The sequence below is a fragment of the Mandrillus leucophaeus genome, unplaced genomic scaffold (assembly GCF_000951045.1).
Source record: "Mandrillus leucophaeus isolate KB7577 unplaced genomic scaffold, Mleu.le_1.0 Scaffold216, whole genome shotgun sequence".
In the NCBI taxonomy this organism is placed as follows: Eukaryota; Metazoa; Chordata; class Mammalia; order Primates; family Cercopithecidae; genus Mandrillus; species Mandrillus leucophaeus.
Genome location: NW_012102210.1, coordinates 982,692 through 1,006,520, shown reverse-complemented (window position 1 = coordinate 1,006,520; position 23,829 = coordinate 982,692). Strand labels below are relative to the sequence as shown.

Here is a 23,829-nt window from a genome sequence, read left to right as displayed (position 1 = left end):
TTTTTCTAGTTTTCTTTCTTTCCACTCATCCATTTATCAATCTGTCCTTCCATACAGCTGTCCATCTACTTTGACCTATCTACATTCCTCTATAGCTACCATTTGTTAAGTACTATATCTGTCCATTAATTAGGTTATTATTCCACCTGTCTGTCCACTTATTCAACTGTATAGTGGCACTCATCTATGTCTCCACCCACCCATATAGCTCTCCATCCCTCCAGTGCAGATGAATGAATATTTATTTTCTATTTGAAATATGATGCCAATAGATTAAGCAAATATCAGAATATTAAACCACACACACACACACGCACGCACACACATTATCTCAGCATGGCCTACATAAGAAACTGTACGGAAACACAGGATAACTGGATGGTGACTTTATAGGTGCTTAACCATTACCTTTAAAAATTAAGAAATATTCAAAAGACATAAATTACATAATTAGAAAATAAATTATGAAGGTGGAAAAGAAAAATCTCATGGATATAAAAGCTAGTATTTGTTAATGGTTTTATTTTTTAAAACAAAGGATGAGTCTGTTTAACTTTATTTTGAACATGGTTTACTCAGTCAGTAAAAAAGGCAGGGTTTTTTTGTTTTTCTTTTAAAAACTAATTTTCTAAAGCCTCACTTCATAAAGGAAAGGCTGATGCCATAAATTCATAAAGTCTGTAAGAAAAAAGACTCCATAAACAATTTAAAGCATAAGAAAAATCGGGAGAAACTATTTGCAATGTATTCTTAATACATAAAAGGCTCTGAAAATCAATAATAAAAGATGAACATTGCAAAACTATGAAAAAATTCCACAGTATGGATAATCAATATATTTTAAAGTTTTACCTTAAATGCAATAAAAAAATGCAAATAAAAAGGAAATATCTTATTGGCAATTTTTTTTAACGTACAGTGGTAGCAAAAGTTTAGGGAAAATGGCACCCTGTAGAAACAGGGCACAGGTGGGAGAATAAACAAGTAAAACCTTTCTAGAGGGCAACTGAACAAAATGTTTCAAAAACTATTAAAATGTACAAAGACACATCTGCTTCTTAGAGCTAAGCGAAGATATGCACAAAAGATCCAAAGATGTGCATACACCAAGGGTGTCACTCACTTTGGAAAACCTGGAGATGACCTGAATACCCACCGAGAGAGGATTAATTAATGAAAACAGGGCCCATCTCTGCGACAAAACATAGGCAGGCATTAACTGTGATGATAGAGATACAAATGCAGATCGATACCCACTGACCAGAAAGGATGTTCTTGGAAGATTAGGTTTTCCAGAAAACCAGGATATAAAACAGTCTGTGCAATAGAAATCCATTCATATACATATGAATATATGTGTGTATTGTATATGTATGCATGTAGATGTGTATATATTAATACGTATATAAAATACTTATGTTTAAGTCTCAAATAATATATAACATAATAATCCACGCCAAAATGTTAGTGGAAATTATCTCTGGGTGGTGAGATGAAGGTGGGGAGGAGGCATTGCTTACCTGCATTTTCTAATTCCTCTACAGGAATTATGTACAAAATAATAAATAAAATAATAGAAGTCAAACTTGGTGCCACCCTTTTCAGACCGGATGCTTTTCTAACAAAGTTCTCTGTGTGCATGTGGCCAGGCCAGGTGTGCAGGGCGGGGGAACAGTCAGGTGAACTGGCAGCCTTCTCCCCACTGCCGGAAGCCACACCTCAGAATATCCCCTGCAGGGGCACCAGCGCTCAGCTAAGACCAACTCACCTTCTCCAATCAAGGGCCACCCCAGGAGAGCTCCAGGCCACCCTGCTCCCAAGTGGCAGAGCAGATCCAGAAACCATGGATCCTGACTTCCTGGGCTGCCATTTTCACAAGCTTGCTTTATTTTTTAATCAAGGTAAAATGCACGTCACATAAATGCACCACTTTAACCATTTTAAGTGTACAAATCAGTGGCTTTGAGTATATTCACAGAGTTGTGCAACCGTCACCACCATCTAATTCCAGAACCTTTCCATCACCCCGAAAAGAAACCTCTTACTTGTCACAGTCACTCCCCATCCCCACTTCTCCCAATCACTAGCAACCACTAACCTATTTCCTGTCTCTATGGATTTGCCTATTATGGACATTTCATATACATGAAGTCACATAATATTTGACCTTTCGTGTCTGGTTTCTTTCACCTGGCATGTTTTCAGGTTCACCCACAGTGTAGTATGTATCAGTATTCCATTGCTTTCATGGCTGAATAATACCCCATTGTATGGATAGACCGCATTTTCCAGAGTTAACCTGTATAGCCATGACGGGGCTATCATGAACTCACTGCTCTCACGGACAAGCATGCTGGCCCCATACAATGTCTTCCTCCTTGTCCCCATATCCTAACCCTACAAGGCCACCATCAGCACCTTCCCTTCAACCCAGAATCCCTGCTCCCCAGCCCCAGATTTCAGCACAGCCCGTTTCCACCAGAACCCTGTCTGGCAGTAATGGGGATGGAGGCTGTGTTTGTTCATTCAGTCGGTCATACAGGCACAAGGATGAAGAGTGACTTGAGACCCTCACTCACAGGGCTCAGTCTGTGTCGAATGTGAGGCCAGACAGCTGGCGACAGGCAGCACACACTTGCATCCCTCGCATCCTTACGGATCTGAGTCCTGCCATCCAGCATGGCCGTGTTCAGTGCCACCTCTACTGACAGGTCCACCCTCAGTGGCCACCAATCACTCTGACATTGCTGTGTGTCATACACCTCACTTAACACTGGGACACATGACCCTGAGCTCCCTGAAAGCAGAAAGCAGGACCACTCCTCCTGCTAGGCTTCCCCAAGGGTCCAACAGTGGCATAAACACACAGTGTGGGTGCTGGGGCAGCCCCCAAGTGCAGAATGGGATTCTAGAAATGGTGCTTACCCAGAAAATCATCAAAGGAGAACTTGTCATTGTCCCAGATCTGGAATATCACTCGTGCTGGGATTTTGCTCTCAGTCTTGTCCAGCCTCCAGAAGGCATCCTGACCCAGAGGAGGAACAGAGAAGGATGCAAGGAAGCAAGGTTAGAGAGAGGCAGTGTGCCCTTCCAGCCTGGAGGCTGCCTGGAGGAGACAGAGGAGTAGGACATCCCCAAGGGTCTTGACAGAGTCAGGTCCTGTGGGAAGACTGGGAAAGGCAGATCCCAGAAGGCCCAAAAGGGCCCAAAAAGGCACCATGCAGGCTCAGTTCACATAAGACAGCTCCATGAATCCTCCCAATTCTGTAAGTCAAAGTCGTCACTACCATTTTGCAGATGTTGAAGGAGAGGCTTGGAGAAGTTAAAGGAATGTGCCTGAGGTCTGACCACTAGTAATAATATTAATATCATGCTTCCTATGCATTGGCCCTCTACTGCTATGAACTCATTTATCCTTCCAACTACCTATGAAGGAGATACTATCTTCACAGTGGAGGAGACCAAAGCAAGTAATTTGTCCAAGATCACACAGCCTGGAAGTGGCAAGCTGGATCCAAATTCTGGCAGCCAGGTTCCAGAGTCCTGCTCTGTACCGTAAACCCTGCTCTGTACCTGGCATCTCAGGGTCAGGGTGGGGTAACTGAGACTCTGAGGGACCCCACCCCAGCCTGGCTGTCATAGAAGGATCTCCCAGCACGCTGCTGTAAGGAGTTGGCACTGGAATCTAGACCCCAGCTCCTCCCTCTCCACCCCACCCAACTTCACTCCAAGAGCTTGCCCCAGAGCAAAGCCAAAGCCTGAAGTACTGGGAAGTTCTGTCTCCTGCTGAAAGGAGAGGAGGGGCCCTTCTCTCCCCACCCCACCTCCCTCAGACCAGCTCGCCTGGAACAAGGTCATCTTGGGCTTCCTCCCACTGAGATTTCATGGAGCAACTGAGCGGTGTGGGACTGCACACGCGGAGGCCGGAGAGCACCCCTCAGTCCAGCCATACTCAACCCCCAGCACTGTCACTAGGGCTTTCCAGCGCAGTCTTGTTCTCTGGTTTCTCACTATAACTCTCCCCTGGGTGAGTGGCAAGGACAGGAAACAGTGTGACCATCCTGCAGACAACGGGTGCCAAGTCCCGAGTGCCGGGTCAGAGCAGGGGCCTGGACCCAACTCCGCAGGGGAAAAGCTCCACTGAATGCCTGGTAAACCCACCCTTGCTGTCCAGCCAGGGCCTGCTGTGTGGCCAGCCCAGCCTCAGAGGTTGACCATGGAAATCCCAGTGAGCACCCGAACCGAAGACCACAATCCCTTCCCCGTGAAGACTGGTCACCGTGCAAAGCACCAGCCACGGCCTGGACTGCTGCCTGGGTTGGGGAAGGGGCTCAGGTCTCCAGCTGGCCCCTCGCCTCCAGCCCTCTGTCTGGTGTCTCCCCCCTTTTCCGGGCCCCAGCCCTTCTGCAGGTGCCTCCCTCCTCTGGCGAGCTTTTATGGCCAGCTCCGCAGGCCCGCCTGCATGGCCCGCCAGCAGCCTCCATTCCTCTGGCCGGCTTGGTTTATGGGCTCGGTAATGAGCCAGAGGTTCAAACGGCCCCTGGTGGGAGCAGCTGGGCTGGGGCTCCAGCCTGGGGAATGAACCCCCCCAGGTCCCAGGCGCTCATTATGCTCCTGGCCTGGGCGCTTTTACTAGCTGTTTATTTGCAGGGTGGGTGCCTGACGCACAGGCAGGCCCCAGTGGGTGTGCTGGGCTCCAGGTGGGGAGCCGGGTCGGGGCAACCAGTGGTGGTTCAAAGCCGCCGGATGAAAGGAGACCTTGTACTTTACGACAGTCTCGTCTGGTTAATGGGGTCCCTGGAGGGCCTGCCTGCCAGAGGCCCTGAACCCCACGGCAGAGGGCTGGCTCTGTGGCAGGCCCAGGGAGCCCAGAGGCTGTGCAGCGCCCCTGCATAAACCCACCTCAGACTCGATCCTTCAGCCCAGCCCAGCCCAGCTAACTGGTGCCCCACTGTGGCCATGACTCTGCCTGCCTCCCAGGGTCCCTTCACTCCAAGAGGGACCCTCTGGCTCTGCCTTCAGCCAAGCCAGTTTCTGTCTGCCACTTCTGGTTGACTTCAGAGCCACCTGGCCCCTGTTTCTGTTTCTCAGCCTCCTCTTCTGACCTTTTCTGCCCCTCCTTCCAGCCACCTTCTCCCCAGAGTCTGGCATCATGTAGAACGTCCCTTCCCCTCTGGCCTTCGGTCTCAGCGATCCTCTCCTTCAACTTCCTGACCCCTCTTCCTCCTCTCCATCCCTGCTCCCCCGTGGGCTTCTCATTGTCCTAAGTCTGGCCCAGACCCTCTCGGCCATCAGGCAGTCCCTTCCATATCCTGTCTTCCTCTGGAACTCGCCCACAGGTTGGCCCCACTCTCCCCTTCTTCATTCCTCCTGACCAGGCTGTATGATGCAGAGACAAAACCACATCGTTGCCAGAATGCAGTCACCCCAAATTCTTAATCAGCAACCACAACTGGGTCCCCAGAACTCCCAGGTAACCCTCTCTGTGATGCCAGTCACACTCCTCCCCATCTCTCTGTGTCCCTCCCCCACCCACTCAGCACAGCAGCTCCTTCCAGCTTTTTCCACTGGTCTCAAGTCACCTGCCCCAGTACCGGATCATCTCTCCTCTTACTTCAGAGACAAAAGCAGAAACCTCCATTCCAGCCACTCCTTATCCACATCTCCACCTGTCATGAGGAAGGGGCTGTCCCACCTCCCACTCCTCTCGGTCTCAGTCCCCATCCATGTCCAGCCCTAAGTGAGCCTTGGGGGTGCCACGTGCGGCACAGCCCCCCCATCCACTCCCAGGCCTCCTCTCCCTCTGTCCACAGCAGAGCGGGCGGGGGCAGTGCTGTGTCTTGGGGCAGATGCAGCCTTGGCTTTCTGATGGAAGCAGGCTTGTGACAGGCAAGCACATCGAACAGCAGCAAACAAGGCTCAACCTGCAAACGGCCCAGGCTTTCCCTGACCTCACAGAACCCTGTTGCTCAGTTCTGCTTTCTGCCAGTCACTCCACAGCAATGGCTCGGTAAAGAGATCCACTCAACCCTGTTGAATCCGTGTTTTCTTTTGTTTCATGGTTTCAGAAGGCTCCACAGAACATTTTGCTTTCTCTAACATGCAGATGACTCTGCATGTTAGGCTGGGAAGGGCCATGCAGAGGGGGTGTAATGAAGAGAACTAAGAAAATCCAGGCACCGGAACGCATCATATATCCCCTTCCTTTCAAGAGACAAGGAGTCATAGAAGCTTTGAGGCTTAAAGCCTTGGGCCACCTCTGGAAGGAAATTGGGCCAGCAGAACCTACATGCCAGAGAGGCATTTACCCCCTTGAGTAGGAGAGCACCTCAGGGTGGGACAAGGATGGTCAGAAGTTACAGCAGAGGCCCCTCTGCCTCCAGCCAGCATAGCCCTGAAGTCTCCACTGCCCTCAGCGCCCATTCTGTGTTCTGGGGGCTGCTCTCTGAGGGCAGGCCTAGTCCTAGCAGGAAGAGGCCGGCTGCCCTCGAGTTCTGCCTAGTTCAGGGGTAAAAAGTTGATGCCCCAGATGAGACCTAAACTAGCAGATGCTGAGACACAGAGACCGAGGTCCCCAAATCCAGCCTCCCCTCTGGCTGATGCAAACCAGGTCTCCCCAGGTGCCTTTGGCCTGCAGTGAGAGGCGGGAGTGGAGAGAGGAGGGTGATGGCTGTGGGCCTGCAAGCACAGAGCCGCTCCAAGTGACTGCCCAGCTTGGACAGTGACCATAGGCACAGATGTGGAAAATGGGGTATGGGAAAGACTTGGCCAAGCAACTCCCAATCCTGTGGACACCATGATCTATAGATCAGGCTGGCCTTCTCGGGAAGCTCCCCCATGGGGTCTGCCCCACTGCCCCTTTGAAGGCCATGCTGGGTGTCCCTACTCTGCCCACTCAGACCCCATGATCCTTCCTGCTGCTTAACTTGCCTGAGGTAGGGAGGGAGGCAGTGACTTTGGGATCTGGATTTAGCTACAAATGATGGATATGGCACTGTGTGGTCATGAGGTGGCCATGGGGTGACGGCAGTGCTGGGGATGGGAAAGATGGTGACAAGGGGTGGATACAGAGATGGTGGAGGCATAATGAGAGCAGGAGAGCATAATAGGACCATGGTAGTGCCATGAACGACGGAACAGTGGTGGTTACATTGGCAGTGAGGAGGCAACAGTCGTGATAACACCAGCAGTGATGGGACAGCAGCCATGGTGACATTGGCTGTGATGGGACAGAGGCCATCACACAATGCTGAGACAGCAGTGGTGGTGACACCGGCAGTGCCGGGACAGTGGAGGTGGTGGCCATGTGGAGATGGCAGTGGTAGCTCCAATGTGGTGGGGCAGCAGTGAGATTGTGACAGTGGCTGGGCAGGGACTTGGTGGCCAGGTAACTTTAGAAGCCCTGGTGCTGGCACCACGGGGAATGGGAAGGACACTGACCTTCTTGGCAACGGTACAGACTTGCTCAGCCGGCAGGTAGTCGAAGGGGAAAATGAACCTCCAGTTGAAGTTGCCTTCACCTCCCAGGGAGCGATAATGCACGTCTGTCTTTTGCTTGTGTTCTTCAAAGCCAATCATCCAACTAGACATACACATTTTTAGAGAATGGTTCTGATTAAGATTTCCAACACAGCATATACATCGTCAGCTTAGGCAGACAAGGAGTTAAGAAGGTAGATGAGCTTACTGCAAAAACAATTCCCAGGAAATCGGCACGATGTACAAAATGTGCCATCAATTTGAAAACATTCTAACTTCCCAGCCACTAAACTTGTAAGTTCAACCCAAAGTTCAGTGCGGAAAAAGAAATCTGGTGGGAGAACAATTTCCCCAAAGGCAGGGACCACCCCCAGGAGCCCTCCTTGGAAACTTGCTTGTTCTCCCCTTCCCTGAGCCAGAGCCCCTCATGCTGTGTGCAACCCAGAGGGAGCATGCGAGCTGCGGCGAGCTGGACAGGCAAGAGGACGCTGGCTCCCTACCCTTTCACATAAATGTCGCTCATCTTCTCCCCTGTGAGGCTCAGGTCATCCAGGATCACATCTCTTGTATTCCAGATAATACAACGCAGGAAAAACCTGGGGAAAGGTATGACTCCAATCCACCTAGATTTCCTACCAGAGGATGGGAAGGCCTTGGCCAAGAAGCCAAGCAGCAGACTAGTCCAAGAGGACTCGATGCCTGCCTGGCTGGACACTGGCCCAGGCCCAAACGAGAACTGTATTCCATGGCCCGAATAGCCTGAAGCCAGGCAGAAAAGAGCAACCGCCTAGTCCCACCCACAGCAGGCTGCAAGGCCCCCACCCCTCAGCCCAGCTCAGAGCCTGTGGCTGCGCAAGTCACCTTCTGGCTCTCCGTGGGGTGATGTTGAAGGGAGGTCCAGGGCGCCCCAGGGCCTTCGGAAACAGGTCGACCCACATCTGCAGCTTCCCCTGTGGAGACAGGGCCCGTTCTCTCCCCACACTTCTCATTTAGCCAACTGTTACCAAGCACCTGCTCTGGGCCAGACGCTGGGGACACACAACAGAGAAACCCAGGCCCTTCCAGAGAAAACCTCACTGCCCTAAACGGGACTACAGGGTCAACTGCAGAGGTGACCACTGCCCCACAGGCCTCTGACTTGGGCCTGTGCCTGGGGGTCAAGGGTCAGGACAGGCTTCTCAGAGATGGTGGTGGCTGAGCTGAGTCTTGGCAGCCAGGGGAATGGCATGTGCAGAGTCGTGGCATGTCAGAGAGCACCGTTCAGTTATAGAGGGCTCAGAAGGCTTCCATGGCAGGACACTGCTCTCCCTGCCCACGCCTCATCCTCCTCCCTCTCTGCAAGTGAGGTGTGAATTTGTCTCATCTTAGAGCAGAAGGAGCAGGGATTGAAGTAACTCGATTAAGTCACTTCTGCAGGGTCACAGAACTAGAAGATGAAAGAGCCAAAGTTTCCACACCCGTTGTGCCACTTTGGGGAGGCCGGTAGGCAAACCACCTAGGTGGAGAGAGAGCTCAGTTCCAAACAACAGAGGTATGACCTCTGGCATTCACAAAGGCAACCTCGTGGCTCACTTTGGCCTTTCTCTTTGCCTATAACCTTGTCTCCCCTTCTCCTCTTCCAAAACCCAGCTCTGAGCTCACCTCTTCTGGGAAGCCCTCCCTGTCACCATCCCAAGGCTGCTGTCTCTGTGGTCCTCGCCCTTCAGCGAGGGGAATCCTCCCACTGAGGACTGTTCTCTGTGGGTGGCTTTGTCATTTGGTCATAGGATGCCAGGGCCACCCTGGCTGCATACCCCACAGCAGCCCAGCACAGGGCCAGGCATCTGAGACTGAGTCACTGACAGAGAGTGGTTGGATGGGGGCATCCTGAAGTCAGGCTGAAACAGAGGCTTCAGGATGACAAGGAGAGGTCAGAGGCCAGGCCTACAGGGGTGAAGGGGGAAGCTCAGACTCGTTTCACAGGCCCTGAGGGATGGAGGCAGCCAGGGGAAGCCAGACCCTAAAGATCCCCTCCAAGGCCAACCACGGCCGCACTCGGACTGTGAAGAAATGGGTCAAGGAGGGGTTGACCAAATCTCAAGGGACCCACTGGCTCCTCTGGGATATCCACGTTGTCCCCGGGGTTGGGGCTATCTGGAGTTCAAGGACTCTGGGGCCCAAGGGTCAAGGTCCTACCTGCTCGATGTCTGGCTGCAGGGGGCTGTAGAGGGGCCGTGACTCCACGTGCTCTGGGACCAGGCCCTGCTGCTGAAGCACGTGCAGAGCCAGACGCTCCTCCACGGGGCCCAGGTGTGGGTTTGGGATCCTGCCAGCCTCTGCCCCAGAGAGAAGACAAAAAAAAAGATTGCAGGAGCTGGGGAAGTGAGAGATGATGGGGCTGCCCAGTAAGCAGGCTGAGCAGGGCTGCCTGAGAGTAATAAGAAGCCCCTAACCCCCGCAGCCTCACCCCCAGCCCAGATGCACTTGTTCTGGTCCTCATGTCTCACTTTCCATAGGGGAAATCTTGCTGTCCACGAGTTCCAGGCTTAAAATCCAGATTCCCCATTGCCATCATTTCTACCAAGCCTGTTCTATAAAGTTTTTCTTCCTATTTTCCACCATACAAATCCTCCTGTCTCCAAAGCCCACTTCTTCCAGGAAGCCCTCCCTGACTGCTCCCAACTCTAAGCCTCAGCAACCTTCGCCCCTAGATCGGGCATCTTGGTGCTGTTAGTTTTATGCTCTCACTCATGTAAGTTGTTCTATTAGCAGCAGTAGCTAAAATAATAGCAATAACAGCAAACACTTCTAGAGCAGGAACCACGTGCCAGGCACTATTCTTCAAGCTATTAACAAATTTATTCTTCACAAGGATCCTAGAAGCTGAGTGCTATTATTATCCCCATTTTATAGATGAGAAATTTGAGGCACAGAGAAGCCACACGACTAGCAGCAGGGCAGCTGAGATCACAGGCTCATTTAGGAAAGGTGCGTGACGAGGCATGAACACCGCTTCCTGCCCCCAGGTGTTTCCCAGGTACATCTCCTCCCTGCTAGGGGATGGGTCAAAAACTGGTGCTACGGGTGGGGAGAAGACATGCGGTATTCCTGACCCTGAGAAGCCTGGCCAAGCATCCAGCAACATGAACTTGGAGCCCACTATGTCAAAGGCCTTGGCTTGGGGAGCTGATGGTGGGCACACGCATCTATACATGTACACAGGCGTGCCCATGCACACCCATATGCACACACACACGTGTTCACCCATCAGACCTGCCCTGCCCATTTCAGTAGGGGCCTCAAAGAAAGAGGCCTGCGCCTCAGAAGGCACACAGGGCCAGGAACCTGGCTGCGCTCCTAGCTGGTTGGATGACATTGGACAGGTCGTTCACCACTCTTGGTCTTACCAGCCTCATCTGTAAAAGCAGGCAGATGTTGGACTTCACCATCTCCAGCTTTCTGGCTTTTGTTTCCTATGACTTTATGACCATGAGCCATGGCCCTGTGCTAAAGTTGCTCACAGACTAGTAGAAGGAAATTAGGCTCCTCTGAAAACAGATGCACATTCTATGGGAAAAGGGAATGAAGTGGGGCAGGGCAGGGGGGTGCCTTATGGCCGAGCCTGGCTCAGCCATGACCTGGGAGAGTCAGGAAAACAGAATGAGAAGGAGGAGGGGGTGGGGGATGGGGGCATCAAAGCCATCCTTTCCCTTTTATAACCTTGGCACCAGCTCTGACATCAAACATCTCTGAAGCAACCAGGAGGTGAGGGGCCAGCTGGGCCTGTAAACACCTCTGGGGAGTCTGAGCTGCTCTGAGTGGGTGATGCAGGCCTGCGGGCATCTCAGACACACGGAGAGCATGTGGCGGGATTCTCAGCCAGCAGTGCTGGGCAGGACCCAGGGCAGGGTGGGGGCACTACCAGGCCTGCCTGCCTTGGGATCCCTTCGCTGCATGGGCTGTGAGTGGGGAGCCTGGAAGGTACCATCAGGGTCAAGCTGCCAGGCTGGTGCAATTCAAGTAGAAAACCGTTTCTGAGAAGTGGACTGTACCCTAGACTCCAACCAGAGTCAGACCAGCCAATGCCAGAAAGACTGAGCCTAACTCTGACCCTGACACTGGCTTCAGACTCACCTCTGAGCTTGCCCTCAGATGGGCCCCAACTGGGCCTTGGACTGCACTCTGACCCTGACCGTGCCCTGACCTCTACTTTTCACAGCGGCATCACAGGTCAGTACTGGTGCTCAAAGTACCAAGTGCAAGTGGAGCCCATCTGTGCTGCCCTGGCAAGACCCATCCCCATAGTCTGCTGATATGGGTTATGTCCGCTTGGGTCCTTTATGGTAGCAGAGGGTCTGATGAGAGAGGAAGGGATACAGCGAGAACCCACCATGGTTTGGGGTCATGTGGCAGCTCACCTATTTCTTCAATGGAGTATTCTTTATCCTGAAACATCACACGGTCTGTCCGGTACACAGGCGCCTTGACTCTGCGCTGCTGGCAGAAGAGGTGGAGGAGCTGGGAGGGGCGGAGCTGGTCCCGCCACTGGTTCGGTCCAGAGCTGAGGACCAAGCACAAGACTTGGATGAGATGCTTCAAGGACACTCATGAGGGCAGAGGGGCATGCAGGGACCAGTGTACCCCCATGCACAGCATTGCCCAGCCCTTGCTTTTACAGTGGGTGTCCCATCTGATCGCTCACCATGATGGGGTATCCCATTTTACAGATGGAGAAATGGAGACTCAGAGAGAAAAGGACTCGTTTAAGTATGGAATTGCAACTTAAATATTTTCAATTTCCAGAGTTAGAGGATCAGACCCAGACAAGACTCGAGACAGTGGGAAGAGGGGTGCTGTCCTCACATGCGTTCCCCTGACATAAAACATCACAAAATTCCCCTTTGGGCCCAGCTGCAGCACACATGTCCTCCCATCTGTCTCCTCTGCTTCTTTCCTGCCTTCCTTCCCTCTCTTCCTTTCCAGGTGCCTAGCCCTCTCTAGGCCTTCTGTGTGCATTACAGATAACTGGATTATAACAATGTGATGAGCCAGGTTCTTGGTTCAAATCCTAATTCCACCACTTAGAAGCAATAACATCTCTGGGCCTCAGTTTCTTCATCTGTGGAGTGGGGATGGGACTCCTATTGGACTCAGTGAGAGGATGCCTAGGAAGTGCTGAGCCCAGGGCTGGCACACAGTAAGTGCTCAGTAGACAGGGGTGCTGTGTTGTCAGAGAAGCAGCCAGCCCCCATCCACGTACACACAGTAGGTCTGCGGGAGTCCACAGCGAGCCGCAAACTTGGACAGCAGCCTGTTCTCCAGGTCGATGACCGTCTCACCAATCTTTTCATCCTTGGAGAGGAGGTCATAGTCGTAGAGAGTGACCTTCAGGTCCTTCTCCAGAGGCAGAGTGCAGGTCAGCTCAAACATCCTGCAGGAGAGGCAGATTCCCAATGTCACCCAACATGGGGCACCCAAGGGAGACGCAGGGCAGGTCAAGAGCTCGGAACTACCCCAGGGAGTCTTCCTTCCTTGGGCCCCCTATAGCTCTTACAGGCACAACTACCCACAGCACTGCTGTCCTGGGCCTGTCTGAGTGTGTGTGTAGGGAGGGCGGGGACAGGACTTTCCCAAATAAACTGTGCTGGGCATAAGGCAGGTGCCTGCCTGATGGAACACAGACCAAAATAATGAATTGGAAATGCACATTAAAACTGAAGCTTTGACCATGACACCAGGAAACAACAGATGCAAGAGATGTGAAACTCCAGAGCCAGGGGCCAGAGCTTTGGAATTTGCCGATGACACGGCCTGGGGCCTGCTTTTTGGACTCTTCACACCCACTTCTGGTTTGGGATGAGGGAGAATTGGTGAAAAGATTTCTCTGGTGAGAGCTCTTGCTGTATCTGAGACCACCATCTACCATGGGCATCAAAGGCAGAGGCAGTCTCCCTTCTTCCCCTAAAATGAGCTCCCTGCAGGTTGGAGACACAAGCCTGGCACCTGGTGCATGCTCAGAGAAACGTAAGCAACTTGTGGCATGGAGAAGGAGGGCAAGGGCCACATTTGGGAGGAGGTGCACTCTGGCCCATGCCTGGGCAAGGAACACAAGGATTTCCTGGGAGGAGAAGAGGCCACTATGAGGCCAGACTGGAACTTCTCTGAATCCTGCCCTGTGGACCCCCAAAGGGTTGGAGCAGCGAGAGATTGTGGAGTGGACCATCTGAGAACCAGAGGCCGGGGACAGCAGCTAAAGGGACGCAGCATCTGCCATGTCTAGAAAGTGCAGTGGGAGGGCTCACGGGGGGCTCTCTGGGGAACCTCTGGAAAGCACGCACAGGAAAATAAGTCGGCTTTCAACATCTGTGGTTCAGAGAGTATCCGGAAGCCAGCAGTGGTGGGCACATGAGAAGGGCCCTCTCCCTAGCCCAGACACTGCAGGAGTCAGAACCTCAGAGGCCAGCCAGAGCAGGAAGGGAGAAACACTGGACCGGGAAAGGAGGAAGGCAGGGCCCCTCCTTCCCTACACCACACACACACACACACATGCACACACACACATACATGCACATATACACACTCCACACACATATGCAGACACATGGATACAGACACACAGACACACACACACACAAATACACACATGCACATATGTGCACACATATACACCACAAATATACACATACACACATACATACACACACATACACACACACATTCACGGACACAAACACACACATACACACACATACACACAAATGCACATATACACACCATACACATACACACATGGACACACACATACACACACACAAATACACATGCACATACACACACACATATACACACAAATACACATACACACACGTATACATATACGCACACCACACACATACACGGACACATGGACACAGAGACACATACACATACACACACACAATACATGCCACACACAGACACAGACACACACACACACACACACACACACACCTACACACATATACACATGCACACATATATACACACACCACACACATACATGGACACAGACACACACACACACACACGTGCACATATGCACACATATACACACATACACACATCCATACACACATGCACACGCACACACACACACATACACACACACACACACAGCTGCACCCAAAGTGGGGACACACTCCTGGAGCCATCAGGGAGCTCGGGATTCCATAGAAACGGGCAGTGGGTAATATCCTGAGACTGTGGGTTCGTGAGTTAAAGTGGCTGGGCTGTGTGAGCAGAAAAGTCACCTGCCTGTCAGTTTCCACAGGGGAAAGGAGAAGGTAACGCCATGGAATCCATGCTGACAAAAACCAAGTTGTGCTTTGATTCCACCTCGTGCGTTGTGTTTGTCTGACACATGGGTTATAGAATGGAAGGGTTTCCGTTGTGATCTGAAGGAGGCTTGAAGCACCAGGCAGACCAGCTTGCCCAGGATTGGTGGGAGATGGGAAAACAGGCATGGGAGGGGTGTGTTCCTGCACTGGCTCCCCTATCTCCCCTGAACGCTGACATGGCCCTACCCACTGTGGAACAGGCCCTGCCCACTGCCCCATGAGCATTAGCCTGAGGCCTGGCGCCAACCCCTGGAGCTTGTCAGCTCCTGGAACTCATACGGAGTTCCTCTCTCCCACCTACCACTTCCCTCCAATCCCCGCTTGGTGGAGGCTCATCACTGGCCAGGGCTGGTTCACCTTCAAAAGCTGCATTTCCCCAAGGAGACTGGGTCCTCACTGCAGGGTGAGTGACCACAACTAACTCAACAGACCCCAGTTTATAACTACCATATGTGACTTGATAACATCAGAACAGTAGGTGTCTTCTCCTGCAGGTGCAAGAGAAATAGCTGCCACCCTCCCTCTGCATCCTCCCCTCTCTGGCCTAAACAAGCTCACATCCAAATAGCAATTCAGGATGCCTAGGAAATACTCCCATGCAATAGGCATTCATTTTTCCTTTCCTTGTTCTTAGATTTCAGGAATCATTTTACTATCTTGGGTCTACATTCTTCCCTAGCTCTTGCTACAGACATATGTGGGACACTTACAGAGAATTAATTACTAAATGCAATGTTGTATAACAGATGGGTCCTGAGACATTAGTAAAAGGGTATTAGTAGGAAAACTGACTAAATCTTTTGAAAAAGTCTAGAGTTTGGTTAATCGTAATGCACCAATGATGATTTCTTCATTTTGACAAATGTCCCATGGTTAGGTAAGATGTTACCAGTGGGGGAAATTGAGTAAGGGGTATGTGGAAATTATGCACTATTTCTGTAACTGTTTAGTAAATCTAAAATTATTCCAAAGCATAAGTTTATCTTTAAAAAAAAAAAAGAATTAGCAAATGCATCTTCTGAGTTTACATACAGATTTCTACTTTTTTTTTTGAGACAGGGTTTTGCTCTGTCACCCAGGCTGGAGTGCAGTAGTTTGATCACAGATCACTATAAGCTCAAACTCATAGGCTCAAGGGATCCTCCCACCTCAGCCTCCCAAGTATCTGGAACCACAGGCATGCACTACCATGCCTGGCTAAGTTTTTTATTTTTTGTAGAGATGGGGTCTTGCTATGTTGTCCAGACTGGTCTCAAACTCCTGAGCTCAAGCCATGTAGATTTCTGATCTTAGAGGTAATTGTTTAGTGTTTAACTAGGAGCTTCTGCTGGGATCAAGTCTTTGGCAGCTGAAGAAGGGCTAGCTGACGCTATGCCCCCACAGACATGAAAGATTTAAGGAATACAGTTTTGCTCCAGGAGATAGGGACTTCACAGTGCCAGTCATATCTCCCCTACTAGACTGTGGGTTATCCTGTCTTGCTCCTCCACCCCAAGACCCAAGATGCCCCAATTTACTTTCCAAACACAGGCTCCAACGTGCAGGGGATGTAGTTATCCTGGTCACTCACTGATTTCTTCCCTATGGAGATCTTGATGTAAGGATCACACTGGAGGAGGAGACAAAACACTTCTGTGAAATCATTTCCCCAACCTGTCTTTGGGGCTTCATGAGTGCCTTGCCCCTGGATGGGATGAGGGAGCAGCCATCAGGAAGTTGAGATGTGGGCTGTGTCCTGCCAGGACAGGGCCCCCTCCCACATACCACACCACTCCACTTGGCCCCTGATATGGGCTTCTGGCCTTGGCTCCAGCCGTGGGAATGGGGCACCTGAGTCCTTCACACTCCCAATCTACTGCTCCATTGGGAGAGGCCGGGCCCTTATCAGAAACACAACAGTCTGCATGCATTACACACACGACAAGAGAGCTCTCTGTGACCTCTGTTTAAGTATGTGGAAAGGGAGAGGGGCGGTTAGCCTATGTCAGCCTAGGCTAGCCCAGGGAGGTCTCCCCCCATGCTTCCTGGAAGCAGCAGCACCCCTCAGCCAGTGGCCCAGCAGCTGGGGCTGCAGATTACCCAGGGTTAGTCTGGCATCAAGAAGGCCTCAAGTATATAAACCAACCCGCCAGCCATGACCACATATTGGAGGCCATCAGTGGTGCCTACGCTGAGAACTGCTCCATTCTGCCCCTTGAAAGATGGGGCTACAGGGTGGGAAAACAGGCCTCCACCCGCCACCTGAAGGACACAGACTAGGCCTAAACCTGCCTCAGGAGACAAGAGGGGACCCTAGCCTCATGCCTCTAAAGGCAAATCAGGCCCCACCCCTGCCTCTCTTCTTTCCTCTTTCTTTCTCTTCCCAACATTACTCTGCCTCCCACCCCTGCCATCTCCCCATAACTCTAGACTCCTTTCCTCCTTCAAATATCCCCTCTCCATCTCAAGCAATGACTAGGGGCAGACAGCTCAGGCACTTACCTTGGGCACAAAATGTAAGGAGGAGCCAAAATAGTTACCAAGATAAACAATATTTTAATGAAATATTTTAAAAATTAAAATCAATGTCAATAGTCTGTGATGAACAAAATATCAAAAATTTAAATAAAGACAGGGTGAGTGTTACCAGCATTCCCTTTTGCCTGGGGCTCCGCCATGACTAGGCAGAGCAGTCACTAAGCCTGTTCCTCTCCCCTATCACTCCTCTCCATTCACCATTGAAAGTCTCAACCTATACCTTCAGTCTTACTTATCTTTATGCTTTATTCTTGTTCTAGACACACATTAAGCAATTTTCTTTCAAATCTTTGTCTATGCTTTTAGCCCCTCTTAAAACATTATTTTCTTCTCCCTCCCAGCCTATCAAAATCTCATCTATCCTAAGAGTCCTATTCCTTCCAGGAAGCCTTCCCCATTTTCCCAAAGTTCTATACTGACATTGGCCTTCCCTGACCTTCTAGAGCACTTGGTCCTTAACACAACTCCATCCAGGCACCACTCGGTTTTGTGTGTTTGTCTGTTTCCCAACCTACTATGGACTTCCTGAGGCAGAGTTTGTGTCCAGGTTCCACAGGCCACTTGTACCTGAGCCTGCTACTCTGGGGGAAGTGAGGGCTCTAGGAAAGTTACCTTCCCATTGGGGTCCTTGGGCTGCAGGCCAAATGCTCGGACAATGTAGATACGGACCAAGCACTCCTGGGGTCCCTGTGCGGCCAGCTGGTGGAACTGTCTTGGGGGCATAGGGATGGCTGGGTCTTCTGGGAGGGGATAAATTTTGAAGAGGCCCTGAAAAGAAGAAAGGGTGAATTTTCATTTTTATCATCATTGTTGATATGGTTCGGCTGTGTCCCCACCCAAATCTCAACTTGAATTGTATATCCCAGAATTCCCACATGTTGTGGGAGGGACCCAGAAGGAGGTAATTGAATCATGGGGCCAGTCTTTCCCATGCTATTCGTGTGATAGTGAATAAGTCTCATGAGATCTGATGGGTTTATCAGGTGTTTCTGCTTTTGCTTCCTCCTCATTTTCTCTTGCCACCACCATGTAAGAACTGCCTTTCACCTCCTGCCATGATTCTGAGGCCTTGCCAGCCATGTGGAACTTGAAATTAACTGTAAGTTCAATTAAACCTCTTTTTCTTCCCAGTCTTGGGTATGTCTTCAACAGCAGTGTGAAAACAGACTAATACAGTAAATTGGTACCAGGAGTGGGGTGTTGCTGAAAAGATACCCAAAAATGTGGAAGCCACTTTGGAACTGGCTAACAGGCAGAGGCTGGAACAGTTTAGAGGGCTCAGAAGAAGATGCAAAATGTAGGAAACTATGTAACTTCCTAGAGACTTGTTGAATGGCTTTGCCCAAAATGCTGCTAGCAATATGGACAATAAAATCCAGGCTGAGGTGGTTTCAGATAGGGATGGGGAACTTGTTGGGAGCTGAAGCAAAAGTGACTCTTGTTATGTTTTAGCAAAGAGACTGGTGGCATTTTGCCCCTGCCCTAGAAATTTGTGGAACTTTGAACTGGGGAGAGATGATTTAGGGTATCTGGCAGAAGAAATTTCTAAGCAGCAAAGCATTCAAAAGTTGACTTAGGTGCCGTTAAAAGTATTCTGTTTTAAAAGGAAAACAGAGCATAAAAGTTCAGAAAATTTGCAGCCTGATGATGTAGCAGAAAAGAAAAACCCATTTTTTTAAGAAGAAATTCAAGCCAGTTGCAGAAATTTGCACAAGTAGCAAGGAGCCTAATGTTAATCCCCAAGACCATGGGGAAAATGTCTCCAGGCCATGTCAGAGATCTTCACAGCAGCCCCTCCCATCACAGGCCCAGAGGCCCAGGAGGAAAAAGTGGTTTTGTGGGCCAGGCCCAGGGTCCCCATGCTATGTGCAGCCTAGGGACTTGGTGCCCTGTGTCCCAGCTGCTGAAAGGGGCCACTGTACAGCTTGGGCTGTGCCTTCAGAGGGTGGAATCCCCAAGCCTTGGCAGCTTCCACATGGTATTGAGCCTGTGGGTGCATGAAAGTCAAGGGTTGAGGTTTGGGAACCTCCGCCCAGATTTCAGAAGATGTATGGAAACACCTGGATGCCCAGGCAAAAGTTTGCTGCAGGGGTGGGGCCCTTATGGAGAACCTCTGCTAGCACAATGCAGAAGGGAAATGTGGGGGCTCTGATGCCCCATATCTGGGGCACTGCCTAATAGAGCTGTGAGAAGAGGGCCACCTTCCTCCAGACCCTAGAATGGTACATCCACCAACAGCTTGTACCGTGAACCTGGAAAAGCCTCAGACACTCAACACCAGCCCATGAAAGTAGCCAAAAGGGAGGCTGTACCCTGCAAAGCCACGGAGGCAGAGCTGCCCAAGACCATGGGAACTTACCTTTTGCATCAGCATGACCTAGATGTGAGACCTGGAGTCAAAGGAGATCATTTTGGAGCTTTAAAATTTGACTGTCCCGCTGGATTTCGGACTTGCATGGGCCCTATAACCTTTTGGTTTGGGCCAATTTCTCCCATTTGGAATGGTTGTATTTACCCAATACCTTCACCCCCACTGTATCTATGAAGTAACTAGCTTACTTTTGATATTACAGGCTCATAGGTGGAAGGGACTTCCCTTGTCTCAGATGAGACTTTGGACTGTGGACTTTTGGGTTAATGCTGAAATGAGTTAACTTTAGGGGACTCTTAGGAAGGCATAATTGGTTTTAAAATGTGAGAACATGAGATTTGGAGGGACCAGGGGTAGAATGATATGGTTTGGCTGCGTCCCCACCCAAACCTCAACTTGAATTGTATCTCCCAGATCCCACGTGTTGTGGGAGGGACCCAGGAGGAGGTAATTGAATCATGGGGGCCAGTCTTTCCCATGCCATTCTCGTGATGGTGAATACGTCTCACAAGATCTGATGGGTTTATCAGGGGATTCTGCTTTTGCTTCTTCCTCATTTTCTCTTGCTGCCGCCATATAGGAACTGCCTTGCACCTCCCGCCATGATTCTGAGGCCTTGCCAGCCATGTGGAACTCTAAGTTCAATTAAACCTCTTTTTCTTCCCAGTCTTGGGTGTGTCTTTATCAGCAGCATGAAAACAGACTAAAAACAAATACAATTGTCACCAACACAATCACCATCATGACCACCACTCTCATCTCTACCAGAGTCACCACCACTGAGGTCACCAAGCCCAACACCATCCCATCACCACAGTCAGATTCTGCATCAATGGCACCACCATCACCACCTCCATTACCCACGTGGTCACCATTATCAGCACCAGGGTCACCACTGCAGGTATGACCCCTCCCCTTCACTTATTGCTCCAACACCATAGTCTTAGGCCCACCTGGGTTAGGGACATGTCCTTGAGGATTTACCTTAAATTCGCCAATGACAGATGGATCTTCTGTCTCCTCCTGCGTCTTGCCCCGGTACAACTTGAAGGTGTTACAAAAGTCAGACAGGCCCTCAAAGGCCTCCACATTCTCCAGCTGTGTGTCATAGACCTGTCATGCGTGGGGATTAGAAGAGTGGAAAAGAGACAGAAAGAAAGTAGAACAGCAAAGGAAGAGGAAACAAGAGAAGGAGGGGAAACATGACAGTATGAGAGTGAACAAAGAGAGAGAAGGAAGAGAGAAGAAGAAAAGAAGGGAAAGTGACCAAAAACAAAATAAAGGAATGAAGGCAAAGAAGAGGGCAGGGTTGGAGAGGTGGAGAGGTCACAGAGGGAGCCAGGAAGGAACAGAGGAGGAGACGGACAGAAAATTCCAGGGAAAGGGAGCAAAAGGGAAGATATTTGTTCAGCTCCATTAGGGAATAGGGTTTTCTGGTTAATCAAATATTCTAAGAACTTGAGAGTCATCAGAGACATGGGCAGTACATTTTTTAAAAGAACAAGATTATGAATGAGCAAAGAGTGGACTGACGTTTTATCTGAAGACTGTGACAGATGTCTGGAAAATTAATAGGTCAGCATTTCAAGCAAAAATGTTCACATACAGGATATCCAATGACAACGGTATCAAATATCAATCCAAGGGTATCTTTGGAGCATCACTTTAAACTTGTTAGCTCAAATGATTTACTTGACTCTTCTCAAACAGCCAATGATTATTATTTGTTCAACCAATGTTTTAGAATTGCTTAGGATTTAATAAAGAAGCAAGCTGTTTTTTATTATGCTGATAAAATGTATCTAATAAAGAGTAACGTTAAACAGGTTAATATACATGCTAAATTGGTCATATCTGAAATCATCTTTCTAAATATTGTTTCTCATTTAGGCCCAGCTCAAATTCTGTCTCTTCCTTGAAGGTCACGTTCTATCTTTTCTAATAAATATTTAATTATGCAAGTGATATAGGTTCATTATCAACATTTAGAAAAATATAAGCAAATATTTTTAAAAATTAATATTGTCTTAAATTCTGATTCTCAAAAATAACTAGCTATTTGATAAGCATTTGGTATATGTCCTCTTGAATATTTTCTTTATATATATAATTTTTTAACCAAAATTATGGACTCAACAAGATACAAACTTATAACTTGTTTTGTGGATGGGGGGCACAAGTGAGGGGAGAAGTCTCACTCTGTCACCCAGGGTAGAGTGCAGTGGCGCAATCATGGCTCACTGCAGCCTCGACCTCCTGGGCTCAAATGATCCTCCCCTATTAGCCTCCTGTAGCTGGGATTACAGGCATGCCACCACACTGAGCTAATTTTTCTATGTTTTTTTTATTTATTTTATGTTTGTAGAGACGAGTTCTGGCCATGTGGCCCAGGTTGGTCTCAAACTCCTGAACTCAAGCAGTCCTCCCACTTCATCCTCCCAAAGTGCTGGGATTACAGGTGTGAGCCACGGTGCCTGGCCTGTAACTTGTTTTTTAACCTATGATGTACCATGAAAATCTTTACAAGGTCAAAATATATACTTCTATAATACTCTTCCTTCCTAATGGCAATATGATACTCAATTTTATAAACATATTACTAGATACAATGAACACTTAGTTTTGCGGTTTTTCAATATTATTATTTTTATTTTCTGCAGAGACAGGGTCTCCCTATGTTGCCTAGGCTGGTCTCCAACTCCCGGCCTCAAGCAATCCTCCCACCTCGGCCTCCCAAAGTACAGGGATTCCCGGCATGAGACACCAGACCCAGCCATCAACATTATTTTTTAAAACAACTTATAGGGTAGAGGAGTTTTAAAAACTCCTATCCAAGTGTTTTCTGCACTTGTTTAAATTCATCTTTATTATAAGCTCCTAGAAAAAGAATTCCTTGACAAGGAGTATGCACATTTTAAGACCTCTGATGTGCACAAATTGCTCTCTGGAAAAATTGTATGGATTCATATACTCCTAACTACAGTGTTCAAGTGTGCCCACACTCCCAGCCTTTCACCATCAGAGTACATTTTCACCCTTTTTTAACTTTGTTAATTTGATAGATGGAAGATAGTATGCTGAATTTTAAATTGCATTTATTTAATAGAGATAATAATAATAGAGAAACTTGCATGGGTTTATCAGTCATTTGTATTTCTTCTGCTCATCCTTGTCATTTGTACATTTTCCATCTGTTGGTGTTTGTTTTCTGTTCTGTGGTGATTTGAGAGACTTCTTGGTATATAAAGAATATTAAACTTCAGTCTATCAAATATGTGTCCCAGTCTGTCACTTGCCTTTCAGTTACGTTTATGTTATATTTATGATATTTTTATTTATGGTATGTTTATGTTAGTGTTTATGTCATATTTATGGTTATGTTTATCTCATGCTTATATTTATAATTTTTTAGCCATACCAGAAATTTCTAGATCATCTCATCTAAAGATCTTTTTCTTTATAGTGTCTGCCTCTCAAATTATACTTACCATGTTTCATAGCAAGATTATTCGACACTCAATTCAATTTGGTACCCAGCATGAGGCAAGAATTTAATTTATTTTTTGCTAAATGGTTAGGCAATTATCTAAGCATCATATTTGTTTAAACTTCTCCCTTTCCCATGACTTGTGTCATACGCCAAATGCTCACGCCTCCTTTTGTTTGTTTGTGATTTCTGCTCTATTGATCTGTGCATTTTTTCACCAATACCATGTTTTAATCACTGTGCCTTCATAATCTGTTTCGTTATCTGATGTTCCTCCAGATGAAATTTTAAAACATTAAGTTCCATTCTCAACAAAATGTTTCTTTGGAATTTTTGTTAGGCTTGCATTAAACTTAAAACTAATTTTCAATAGGGGAATTGATATCTTTATAGTATTAACATTTTAATACAGGAACATGATCTGATTCTCAACTTACGCAAGACTTTTACTATTTATAGACATCTTGATACAGAGCCTACATGTTTATTGTTGAGTTTATTCCTCATGAAGCTTGTTTTGTCGGTATTACGAATGTGAATTTTTCTTCCGCTAGATTTTCTAAATAGTTGCTGCCATCTTACTGGGTTCTCCTGACGGTCCTACTAATTTTTCAGTTGGT

At 48.8% G+C, this 23,829-nt stretch overlaps 1 protein-coding gene across 14 annotated transcripts in view; it reads right to left on the bottom strand.

Annotated features, from left to right (window-relative positions):
- DYSF (dysferlin) overlaps positions 1-23,829 on the bottom strand; it is a 238,535-nt gene that overhangs the window by 9,359 nt on the left and 205,347 nt on the right. For all 14 annotated transcript variants that reach the window (XM_011980655.1, XM_011980653.1, XM_011980659.1 and 11 more), the window contains 10 exons: positions 20,707-20,835; positions 17,964-18,119; positions 16,352-16,443; positions 12,719-12,889; positions 11,877-12,019; positions 9,655-9,794; positions 8,341-8,429; positions 7,980-8,075; positions 7,441-7,582; positions 2,926-3,025 (listed from right to left, as the gene is read on the bottom strand). In XM_011980655.1, coding sequence (XP_011836045.1) covers positions 2,926-3,025; positions 7,441-7,582; positions 7,980-8,075; positions 8,341-8,429; positions 9,655-9,794; positions 11,877-12,019; positions 12,719-12,889; positions 16,352-16,443; positions 17,964-18,119; positions 20,707-20,835 — 1,258 coding nt within the window. The remainder of the gene's footprint in view (positions 1-2,925; positions 3,026-7,440; positions 7,583-7,979; positions 8,076-8,340; positions 8,430-9,654; positions 9,795-11,876; positions 12,020-12,718; positions 12,890-16,351; positions 16,444-17,963; positions 18,120-20,706; positions 20,836-23,829) is intronic.